This window comes from Pristiophorus japonicus, chromosome 11 (genome assembly GCF_044704955.1).
Source record: "Pristiophorus japonicus isolate sPriJap1 chromosome 11, sPriJap1.hap1, whole genome shotgun sequence".
NCBI classification, from domain to species: Eukaryota; Metazoa; Chordata; class Chondrichthyes; family Pristiophoridae; genus Pristiophorus; species Pristiophorus japonicus.
Window position 1 is genome coordinate 148,539,572 of NC_091987.1, and position 12,503 is coordinate 148,552,074.

The 12,503-nt window shown below is 54.9% G+C and overlaps 1 protein-coding gene across 1 annotated transcript in view; it reads right to left on the reverse strand.

Moving 5' to 3' along the window:
* Positions 1–583: 583 nt before the first annotated feature.
* LOC139275614 (major histocompatibility complex class I-related gene protein-like) overlaps positions 584–12,503 on the reverse strand; it is an 18,748-nt gene continuing 6,828 nt past the window's right edge. Inside the window, exons 3-7 of the mRNA XM_070892786.1 lie at positions 10,662–10,925; positions 2,812–2,919; positions 2,026–2,058; positions 1,766–1,811; positions 584–1,004 (exon numbers count right to left, since the gene is read on the reverse strand). Of these exons, the coding sequence (XP_070748887.1) occupies positions 935–1,004; positions 1,766–1,811; positions 2,026–2,058; positions 2,812–2,919; positions 10,662–10,925 (521 nt within the window). The 3' untranslated portion in view covers positions 584–934. The remainder of the gene's footprint in view (positions 1,005–1,765; positions 1,812–2,025; positions 2,059–2,811; positions 2,920–10,661; positions 10,926–12,503) is intronic.

The following is a 12,503-nucleotide window of genomic DNA, read 5'->3' on the forward strand; positions in this document are numbered from 1 at the left end:
TTGAAACATAGATAATGAGGGGGCTCAACAAGGTGGACACAGAGAGGATATTTCCACTCATAGGGGAAAGTCTCAGAATAAGGGGCTGCCCATTTAAAACTGAGATGAGGAGGAATTTCTTTTCTCAGAGGGTTGTAAATCTATGGAATTCTCTTCCCCAGAGAGCAGTGGAGGCTGGGTCATTTAAATATATTTAAGACGGAGATAGACAGATTTTTGAGTGATGAGAGTAAAGGGTTATGGGGAGCGGGCAGGGAAGTGGAGCTGAGTCCATGATCAGATCAGCCCCCAACCGCCCCCCTCCCCCACCCCCCGACCCACAGTGTCTCAGACACACCCTCTGCCATCTCCACCCCCTTGCGCGGGACTGCTACAGTCCCAGTTAGCACATCTGACAATCAAACCAGAAACGGAGTAGGGGTGAGATGGAGATCAGGGTCAATCTCCCATGGAATCCGCTCCCTCATCCCAGGGATTTAACATGTAAAAAGCAACAATGAAAACAAGCCCCCGCAGTGAAACCAGTAAATTTGACATTGTTGCGTCTCTGCACCTTGTTACAAACTCACACGAGGCATTGATATATCAGACACGGTCACTCTGTGACCTTCACTTTATTCCCAGGACTAAAGAGTGCTGATCCTCGGTGGGACCTCCCCTTTTATACCTGGAAGCCCAGGTGAGGAGCTCACTCCCTGTGGTCAGGATGTACATTACAAGGGTACAGGTACAGTATGCATGAGTTACAGTTACATACTTATAGTCATTGCAAGATGGTGAAATACATGACAGACATCCATACAGTGTGTGCAGTATAAACAGATCAAAGCTGAAATCACCAATACAGAAAACACACAGGTTTAATACCTACAACCCCCAGCGCTACAGTTAAACAGGGTCATCCAGAGCCAGAGCCATCACCAGTCAATTGCCATCACTGCGATGAAAAGCTACCATCCCCAATTCTCTCTCCAACTCCTCCCGCTGACTGTGGACTGATGTCACTGGGGAAAAGAATAGATGGTTACAGAGCAAGGCAAACCCAGCAGACCCCAATCACCAGCAATAAAACCCAGCAGACCCCAATCACCAGCAATAAAACCCAGCAGACCCCAAACACCAGCAATAAAACCCAGCAGACCCCAATCACCAGCAATAAAACCCAGCAGACCCCAAACACCAGCAATAAAACCCAGCAGACCCCAAACACCAGCAATAAAACCCAGCAGACCCCAAACACCAGCAATAAAAACCAGCAGACTGGACCCCCGCCGCCCAGCTGACCCCACCAAACACCAGCAGTAATCAATCCTGGGGGAAGATATACAAAACCTCATTGACCAATTTCAGGAAATAATGAAAGGGAGCAGCTGACAGGAAGCCACGTCCAGGTTGAGATGTTAGAAGTGTTTACCCCCCACCCCCAATATCTCCAGCCTCACTGTAAAGGACCGCCATCTCCAGCCGGACTGTCTCATCGCTCAGTGTTGAACTCTATGACATAGCCTTTAACATCTATTCACCGAGAGACACAGACATTGGGCTCAGAATCCCCCGCCAGTATTTCAGACACACACACAGACTGCCCCCCCCGCCCCTCACACACACACACACACACACACACACACACACATTACACAGAGACACACACACACACAGGGCTCAGAGACCCCCCGCGAGGGTATACAGTAAACAGCAACTGTAATATCCCAGTCAATAGCCCAGTGAAGAATCCGCTGACACTATTGATCACTAATATTCATACCTCAGGCTGGCGGAGGAGGTTGGTGAGGATTCCCTTGTATCAGAAGCTGTTAATGGAAGGAGGTGTTAAATAATTGTTCACCTTCAGAGACACAGACATGCACCCCCGCCAGACACGGCACCCACAGAGACAAGCCCTCCCTCCAGACATGCCCCCCCCCGCCCCCCAATCCACGCCAGAGAGACATGCACCCGCCTTTAGACAGACAGAGGACGACACACCCACACAGTTAAGTGAAGATCCCGTTATGGTAAACTTACTGTTTGCTGGATTGTAGACGGTCTTCTGCACAGCTGTAAAACAAGGAGCCCTCGGTTAGTGTCGCCACACTGACAGTCAGAGAGGAGAGAGCAGGAAACGCCGAGCGAAAGGTAGAGATGGTAACACGCCAACTGCCCCACACCACACACTGGGACCCCCATTCACACCCACCCCAATAACCTCACGCACATGCCCCAACCTCCCGTTCTCCTCTCCCACTTCCTGCGCCTAGAGTCCCCCCAGTGAGGACCTGCCCTGTTCTGCCCCGCCCTGTTCTGCCCCCTACTACCACCTCCCCATCCCAGTGAGGAGCTGCCCAGTCCCCCCTCCCCACAGTGAGGACGTGCCTCTCCCCCCAACCAGGACCTGCCCAATTCCTCTCCTCCTCCCAGTGAGGACCTGCCCCCTCCCCCAAGTAAGGAGCTGCCCCCTCCCCCCGCCTCAGGACCTACCCAGTCCTCTTCTCCCCCCAGTGAGGACCTGCACAGTTCCCACCCTCCCCAGTGAGGACCTGCCCAGTCCCCCCCCTCCCCCCAGTGAGGACCTGCACAGTCTCCCCCTGACCACCCCCCCCCCACCCCCAGTGATGACCTGCACAGTCCTCCCCCTGTGAGGACCTGCCCCTCCCCCGCTGTGAGGACCTGCCCAGTCCCCCCCTCCCTCCCCCAGTGAGGACCTGCCCCTCCCCCGCTGTGAGGACCTGCCCAGTCCCCCCCTCCCCCCCAGTGAGGACCTGCCCAGTTGCCACCCTAATGGGGATCTACACATCTTCGATCAATTGCTACCTTTTTTTTTGTAGATGACGACAGCCACAATGGTGAGAATGACGAGCAGCGCGAGGACCCCAAGCACAACACCGACAACAACAGGGACCTGGGAGACAGGTTGCCACACTGCAGAGAGAATCAGAGAGAGAGAGTGAGTCACACGTGGGGACTCTACAACCAGTGAGACTGTAATGTCCCGAGTATACACCGGGCCCAGTCACACTGCAATATCCCAGCTCAGCACTGACCCTGTGCTCACACAGTGAGACTTACCCCTCACACAGCTCAGCACTGACCCTGTGCTCACACAGTGAGACTGGACCCTCACACAGCTCAGCACTGACCCTGTGCTCACACAGTGAGACTGGACCCTCACAGTGAGACTGGATCCTCACACAGCTCAGCACTGACCCTCATACAGTGAGACTGGACCCTCACACAGCTCAGCACTGACCCTGTGCTCATACAGTGAGACTGGACCCTCACACAGCTCAGCACTGACCCTCACACAGTGAGACTGGACCCTCACACAGCTCAGCACTGTCCCTATGCTCATACAGTGATACTGGACCCTCACACAGCTCAGCACTGACCCTATGCTCATACAGTGAGACTGGACCCTCACACAGCTCAGCACTGACCCTCACACAGTGACACTGGACCCTCACACAGCTCAGTACTGACCCTCACACACAGTGAGACTGGACCCTCACAGTGAGACTGGACCCTCACACAGCTCAGCACTGACCCTGTGCTCATACAGTGAGACTGGACCCTCACACAGCTCAGCACTGACCCTCACAGTGAGACTGGACCCTCACACAGCTCAGCACTGATGCTGTGCTCACTGTAAAGTCCTTACTCTACACCATGAAACCACACGAGGCATATTCTGAGGACAAGATCACTCCGTGACCTTAATTCTTTATTTCAGGATTCCAGAAGTGATGACCCTGCGTGGGACCTCCCTTTATAGAAACATAGAAAATAGGTGCAGGAGTAGGCCACTCGGCCCTTTGAGCCTGCACCGTCTTCGAGCCTGCACCCCCACGCCCCCTCCACACCCCCCAACCGCAAGGACCACATCCAACTCCCTCCCGAACACATCCAATGAACTGGCATCAACAACTCTCCGCGGCAGAGAACCCACAGGCCAACAACTCCCCGAGTGAAGAAGTATCTCCCCAATCCCAGCCCCAAACAGCCCACCCCCATCCCAAGAGCGTGCCACCCCACCCCGCCCCGGCTCCGGACCCACCCAACACCGGGAACACTCCCCCCGCACGCAACCCGCCCCGATCTGTCAGAATCCTTCCCAAATGCCGAACACCCCCGGATGTCGAGCCCCCAGCCCCGGCCACCCCGGAGCCATGCCCCCGCGGCGCCAACCACACCACATCCACCAATCGCCATCTGCGCAGTCAACCCGTCCACCCCACTCTGAACACTCCCCACACCGAGGCACAGAGCCCCCAGGCCCGCCCCTCCAACACAATTCGCCCCCCCAGATCTTCACTGCAATGTGGCCCCTCCTGTCCCCTGCCCTGGGTTTCTCTGTCTCCCACCTCCACCACTCTCCCCGCCCCTGTCTCCCCTCATCTTCCCTCTGCCTCCCAGCACAGGCTCCCATCTTGGGGGCGGTAACCTTCTGGGGCAGGGAATTTTAGCTCCCAGCGTGGAAGTCCTGCTCCCGCCGCAGAATTGGCCTTACCACCCCTCAATGGAAGCGGAGTGCAATTTCCCACTCTCCACTTCCTTTGGGGGCAGTTACCGGGATATGATTGGATGCTCCTGTGACAGTTGGAACTGGTGCTCTCCACTCTCTGTCCTGTGACAGTTTGAACTGGTGCTCACCATTCTCTCTCCTGTGACAGTTGGAACTGGTGCTCTCCACTCTCCCATCCTGTGACAGTTGGAACTGGTGCTCTCCACTCTCTCTGCTGTGACGGTTGGAACTGGTGCTCTCCACTCTCTGTCCTGTGACAGTTGGAACTGGTGCTCTCCACGCTCTCTGCTGTGACAGTTGGAACTGGTGCTCTCCACTCTCTGTCCTGCGACAGGTTGAACTGGTGCTTTCCACTCTCTGTCCTGTGACAGTTGGAACTGGTGCTCTCCACTCTCTGTCCTGTGACAGCTTGAACTGGTGCTCTCCACTCTCTGTCCTGTGACAGCTTGAACTGGTGCTCTCCACTCTCTGTCCTGTGACAGCTTGAACTGGTGCTCTCCCCTCTGTCCTGCGACAGGTTGAACTGGTGCTTTCCACTCTCTGTCCTGTGACAGTTGGAACTGGTGCTCTCCCCTCTGTCCTGCGACAGGTTGAACTGGTGCTTTCCACTCTCTGTCCTGTGACAGCTTGAACTGGTGCTCTCCCCTCTGTCCTGCGACAGGTTGAACTGGTGCTTTCCACTCTCTGTCCTGTGACAGTTGGAACTGGTGCTCTCCACTCTCTGTCCTGTGACAGCTTGAACTGGTGCTCTCCACTCTCTGTCCTGTGACAGCTTGAACTGGTGCTCTCCACTCTCTGTCCTGTGACAGTTGGAACTGGTGCTCTCCCCTCTGTCCTGCGACAGGTTGAACTGGTGCTTTCCACTCTCTGTCCTGCGACAGCTTGAACTGGTGCTCTCCACTCTCCCTCCTGTGACAGCTTGAACTGGTGCTCTCCACTCTGTCCTGTGACAGTTTGAACTGGTTTATATACCTGAGTGATCAGGTAAGGAGTGTCTCCCACAAGTTCACCCCCTGTGGTCAAGGTATGCATCTAGGTTGAGTGTATACAGTAATACAGTGGTGTCACATTGTGGTTACAAACATGACATCACCTTCCCCCCCAAAGTCTTATTGGGATCATAGGTTTAGTCTATCAGGTGGTCTACGCTCCCTCGTGGAGCGCCGCAGTTGGAGCTCTGGTTGTTGGACACTGACGTGAGTGTCTGTCACCTGTGGTGATTCCGGCCTGTCCGGGTTGACCGCAGGGACTGTGCATTCTTCTGATTGCTCTTGTTGCTCGTTCACTGGCGGTGTTGTGAGCTCCATCTCATGGTCTTCTTCAGGTTCCTCCGTGTCGATGCTGAACCTTTTTTTTTTCACTTGGTCCAGATGTTTGCGGCATATCTGGCCATTGTTGAGTTTTACCACAATGACCCTGTTCCCCTCTTTGTCAATTACAGTACCCTCAAGCCATTTGGGCCCCATGGCGTGATTGAGGACGAATACAGGATCATTTATTTCTATACATCTCCCCCTCGAATTACGGTCATGGTATTCATTTTGTGACTTGCACTTGTCCTCAACTATGTCGGTCAGGACTGGGTGAATGAGAGACAACCGAGTTTTGAGTGTCTGTTTCATTAGTAGCTCTGCGGGCGGGACCCCAGTGACCGAGTGTGGTCGGGATCTATAGGACAGCAGGAGACGCGATAGGCGGCATTGTAGGGAGGGTCCTTGAATCAGCATACCTTGCTTAATGATTTGGACCGCACATTCCGCTGGCCAATGAGGCCGGCTTGAATGGCGCAGTCCTGACATGGTGGATGCCATTGCCCAACATGAACTCCCGGAATTCATAGCTTGTGAAACATGGGCCATTATCACTAACCAGGATGTCTGGCAAGCCATGAGTTGCGAAAATCGCACGTCGGCTTTCCACAGTGGTGGATGACGTGCATAAATTCAGAATGATGCACTCGATCCATTTCGAGTACGCATCTACTACAATATGGAATATCTTTCCTATGAACGGGCCCACGTAGTCAACATGAATGCGTGACCACGGCTTGGTGGGCCAGGGCCACGGGCTTAGCGGAGCCTCCCTGGGGGCATTACCCAGCTGGGCACATGTCGTGCACCTGCGCACAGTGTTCCAGGTCTGAATCGATACCAGGCCACCAAACGTGTGACCGGGCAATGGCCTTCATCGGCACAATGCCTGGGTGCTCGCTGTGGAGTTTCCTGATGAATGCCTCCCTGCCCTTCTGGGACATAACTACCCGGCTGCCCCATAGAGGCAATCGGCTTGGTGGAGAGCTCATCCATCCGTCTGTGGAACGGTCTGACCTCCTCAGGGCATGCTCCGTGTGCGGGCGCCCAATCCCCAGTCAGGACACATTTCTTAATCAAGGATAGGAGGGGATCTGTTTGTCCAGATTTTGATCTGGCGGGCTGTGATGGGGGAGCCTGCTGTGTCAAAGGCATCGACGGCCATGACCATCTCAGCGCTTTGCTCAGCTGCCCCCTCGGTGGTGGCCAGTCAGCGCAGTTTTCAGTGCCGGGCCAGTGCCGGATGAAGTAGTCATAAGCAGCCAGCATGAGAGCCCATCGCTGCATGCGGGCTGATGCATTGGCATTGATAGCCTTGCTGTCTGACAACAGGGATGTTAATGGCTTGTGGTCCATCTCTAATTCAAACTTCCTACCAAAGAGGTACTGATGCATTTTTTTTTACACCATAGACACATGCGAGCGCTTCCTTCTTGACCATCCCATATCCCCGTTCTGCTTGAGCACGTGACCTGGAGGCATAAGCCACAGGTAGTAGTTGACCCTCAGCATTGCCCTGCTGCAACACGCACCCAACCCCATAGGACGATGCATCACATGTCAGAACCAAGTTTTTACAGGGGTCGTACAGGGTCAACAACTTGTTTGAACAAAGTAGGTTTCGCGCCCGATCCAAAGCCTGTTCCTGACAGTCCCCCCAAAACCAATCGCAACCCTTACGTAGGAGCATGTGTAGCGGCTCCAACAACGTGCTCAAGTTCGGCGAAAGTTCCCGAAATAGTTCAACAGTCCCAGGAATGAACGCAACTCCGATGTGTTGCAGGGCCTGGGTGCTCGTCGAATTGCCTCTGTTTTGGATTCGGTGGGCCGAATCCCATCTGCAGTAACCCTCCTGCCCAGAAACTCAACCTCAGGAGCGAAGAACACACATTTAGACTTCTTGAGTCGCAGGCCTACCCGGTCCAGTCGGCGTAGCACCTCCTCCAGGTTGTGGAGGTGTTCCTCGGTGTCTCGATCCGTGATGAGAATGTATTCCTGGAATACGATCGTTCCAGGAATGGATTTAAGCAGGCTTTCCATGTTTCGTTGAAAAATCGCAGCCGCTGATTGAATGCCAAACAGGCACCTATTATAAGCGAACAGTCCCTTGTGCGTGGTGATGGTGGTCAGTCGTTTGGATTCGTTGGCCAGTTCCTGGATCATGTAGGCTGAAGTGAGGTCCAACTTGGTGAACAGCTTGCCGCCTGCCAGCGTGGCGAAGAAGTCCTCCGCTCTCGGGAGCGGGTATTGGTCTTGTAGGGACACCCGATTGATGGTGGCCTTGTAGTCGTCACAGATCCTGACAGAGCCATCCGCTTTTAGAACGGGACCGATGGGGCTCGCCCAGTCGCTGAATTCAACAGGCGAGATGATGCCCTCACTCAACAGTCGGTCCAATTCGCTCTGGAGTTTTTCCCACATCACACACGGCACCGCTCTGGCTTTGTGGTGCACTAGCCTGGTGTCCGGGGTGATGTGTATCACTACTTTAGTGCCTTTGAAAGTCCCGACGCCAGGTTGGAATAGTGAGTCGAATTGTTGTAGAAATTGTGAGCATGAACTTCGCTCCACTGATGACATTGCGTGAACATCCCCCCATTTCCAGTTCATCTCGACTAACCAGCTCCTCCCAAACAGTGCGGGACCATTTCCCGGGACAATCCAGAGGGGCAGCCGATTCACTAACCCATTGCGTGTGACAGCCAACATTGCACTGCCCAGCACCGGAATGATTTCTTTAGTGTAAGTCCGTATTTGTGTCTCAATACGTGCTAATTTGGGTCTACTGGCTTTGAGTGGCCATAGCTTCTCAAATTGCTGAACGCCCATGAGTGACTGGCTGGCCCCAATGTCCAGCTCCATGCGTACTGGGATACCGTTTAGTAAAACCCTCATCATCATTGGTGGCGTTTTGGTGTATGAACTGTGAATATTCGCCACATGGACCCGCTGAACCTCGGCGTCCATCGGTTTGCCCCAAAAGTCATCCTGCCTCAAAGAACCCTCTTCTGGTCCATATGCCTCATATATTAGTCTGGCTGCAGGCTTTCTGCACATTCGAGCTAAATGGCCACTGAGATTGCAGGTTCTGCAGACAAACTGTTGGAATCTGCAAGATCTAGCTGAGTGTTTTCCCCCACACCTCCAGCATGAATTAAAGTTTCCATTGTTGGGGACAAAGGGACTATGGCCAGGCATTCAGCGCTGACTGTCCCTTTGACTGCTCTTAAGTACCTTACTAATGAGTGTCAATGGCCCCATCCCAGGCTGCATTGTCCACTGTGATAGCGTGAATGTCCATTCAGCCTGCCATTGTCTCTGTTGAGGCCCTGCTCTGGGGTCTATTGCTGTCTGGGGGGCTCTGAATCGCATTGATGATGTTGACTCCCTGATCCATCACTGCGTTGGAGGCAGAATTGCGCGCGTATACTATTTTCGTCTCTTCCTCCAACGCCATGAAAGTTTGAGCGAACAACGCCGCCGCTTCCAAGGTCTCAATTAATTTGCAGAAGATTCCCGCATGACCGATGCCCTCTATAAAGAAGTCCCTTATCATCTCTCCCCTGCAGGCGTCTGTGAACTTAGACGCCGGAGGTCCGCTACGAAGTCCGGTATGCTCTGTCCTTCACGACGTCGGTGGGTGTAGAATCTGTGTCGGGCCATATGTATGCTACTCGCGGTTTGAGGTGCTCCCTGATAAATTTGCTAAGTTCTTCAAAGGATTTGTCCGATGGCTTTTCGGGTGCTAGTAAGTCCTTCATGAGCACGTAAATCTTTGGCCCTTCGCTTGTCAGCTGCTGCATCCCCCAGCCATTCTTTGGTAATGAAGCTTTGCTGAAGCCTCTCGACAAAATCGTCCCAGTCCTCCCCAACACAGTACCGTTTCTCTGTGCTACCGGTGGCCATTCTCGTGGGTCGTGAATTCCCGTTTCTCGTCGCCAATGTAAAGTCCTTACTCTACAGTATGAAACCATACGAGGCACATTCTGGGGACAAGGTCACGCCGTGATCTTAAGTCTTTATTTCCGTACACAAGAAGTGATGACCCTGTGTGGGACCTCCCTTTATATACCTGAGCAATCAGGTAAGGAGTGTCTCCCACAAGTTCACCCCTTGTGGTCAAGGTGTGCATCTAGATTGAGTGTATACAGTAAAACAGTGGTGCTCCATTGTGGTTACAAACATGACACTCACAGTAAGACCGGACCCTCACACAGTTCAACACTGACCCTCACACAGTGAGACTGGATCCTCACACAGCTCAGCACTGACCCTGTGCTCACAGTGAGACTGGACCCTCACACAGCTCAGCAGTGACCCTCACACAGTGATTCAGGGCCCTCACACAGTGACACTGGGCCCTCACACAACTCAGCACTGATCCTCACACAGTGAGACTGGGCCCTCACATAGCTTAGCACTGAGCCTGTGCTCACACAGTGAGACTGGACCCTCACACAGCGAGACTGGACCCTCACACAGATCAGCACTGACCTTGGGCTCACACAGTGAGACTGGACCCTCACACCGCTCAGCCCTGACGTTGTGCTCACAGTGACACTGGACCCTCACACAGCTCAGCACTGACCCTGAGCTCACACAGTGAGACTGGACCCTCACACAGTGAGAGTGGACCCACACACAGCTCAGCACTGACCCTCACACAGTGAGACTGGACCCTCACACAGCTCAGCACTGACCCTCACACAGTGAGACTGGACCCTCACACAGCTCAGCACTGACCCTGTGCTCACACAGTGAGACTGGATCCTCACACAGCTCAGCACTGACCCTGTGCTCACACAGTGAGACCGGATCCTCTTCAGTCTTACCATAAAACACGATCACCTTCCTCTGCAGACCACCGTGCTCCACTTCACAGGAGAAAGTGCCCGGATCCTCGGGGTCAAACTCCGTCCACTTGCTGACCTGGAAGGTGCCGTCGTGGTTGGGGAGGATCCCACTGGACTGGGTCTCAGCGAGGAACACACCGTCTCTCCACAGAGTCACCTCGATGGCTTGAGGGTAAAATCCAGTGGCGACACAGGACAGGCGTTTAGCATCGCCCGGGCGGGTAAAGGACACGGCGGGGGCAACTGAGAGCGAGGGGGGGGGAGGGGGAGGGGGAGGGGGAGGGGGAGAGAGAGGGAAAGAGAGAGGGGGAGGGGGAGAAAGGGAGAGAGACAGAGAGGGAAAGAGAGAGGTTAGTAAAGCATCCTGGCGATAGAGACCCTCACTCTCACTGTCGCCCCGACTTTGCACCTCTTCCCCACCCCCATCTCCCCCTTCTTCTTCCGCCCGCGCCACTTCCCCCCTCATCTCTCACACGCTCCCCCATCCCTCACATTCATCCCCCTTCCCCATCTCTCACACTCTTCCCCCCTCCCTCACACTCCCTTACACTACCACCCCCACTCGCTTACACTCCCCCCATCTCTCTCCCCCTCCCCGTCTCTCTCTCCTCCCTCTCTCACTCTACCCCCTCTCTCACTCACTCTCGTCCCTCTTTCTTCTCCTCCCTCCCTCTCTCTTCCACTCCCTCTCTCACACTCCCCCCATCTCTCACTCACTCCCCCCCCACCTCTCTCTCTCTCACTGCCCCCCATCTCTCTCTCACTGCCCCCCATCTCTCTCACTCCCGCATCTTTCTCCCCCTCTCTCTCTCCCCCATTCCTCTCTCTCTCCTCTCCTTCTCCTGCTCCCCCTCTCTCTCTGTACCTTCTCTCTTTCTCCCTATCTCCCGCTCTTTCTCCCACCTCCCCCCGCTCTCTCCCCCTCACTCTCATTCCTTCCCAACTCACTCTCTCTATCCCCCCTCTAACCCCCTCACTCTCTCCCTCTAACCCCCTCACTCTCTCCCTCTAACCCCCTCACTCTCTCCCTCTAACCCCCTCACTCTCTCCCTCTAACCCCCTCACTCTCTCCCTCTAACCCCCTCACTCTCTCCCTCTAACCCCCTCACTCTCTCCCTCACTCTCCCCCCCTTCCCCCTCATTCACTCTCTCCCCCGCTTCACTCCCCCTTCACTCACTCACTCCCGTCCCGCCCCCCCTCACACTCTCACTCTCTTCCCCCCCTTCTCTCTCTCCCTCCTCTCTCTCTCTGCCCCCATTCTCTCTCTCTCTCTCTCTCTCCCCCCTTCGCGCCCCCTCACTCTTTCTCCACCCCCACACTCTCTCTCTCTCTCTTCCCCCCCTCTCTCTTTCTCCCTCCCCCTCTCCCTCTCCCAGCCCCCCTTTCTCTGTCTCTCTCCCTCCCCCTCCTCCTCTCTCTCTCCCCCCCTCCTCCTCTCTCTCTCTCTCTCTCCCCACCCCTCGGTCGCTCTCGCTTCCCCCTATCACTCTCGGTCTCTCCCCCTGCTCTCTCTCTCTCTCTCTCTCTCTCTCTCCCCCTCTTCTCTCTCTCTCTCTCTCTCTCTCTCTCTCCCCCTCTCACCCGCCCCCAACCTCTCTCTCTCCCTCCTCTCTCGTTCTCTTTCTCCCCCGCTCTCTCTCTCTCTCTCTCTCCCCTCCATTCTCTCTTCTCTCTCTCCCCCTCTCTCTCTCTCCCTCCCTCCCCTCTCTCCCTCTCGCTCGCCCTTTCTCTCTCCCCCCTCCTCTCTCACTCTCTTTCCCCCTCACCCCCCGCTCACACTCTCCCCCGCCTCTCTCTATCCATCCCCCCCTCACTCGCTC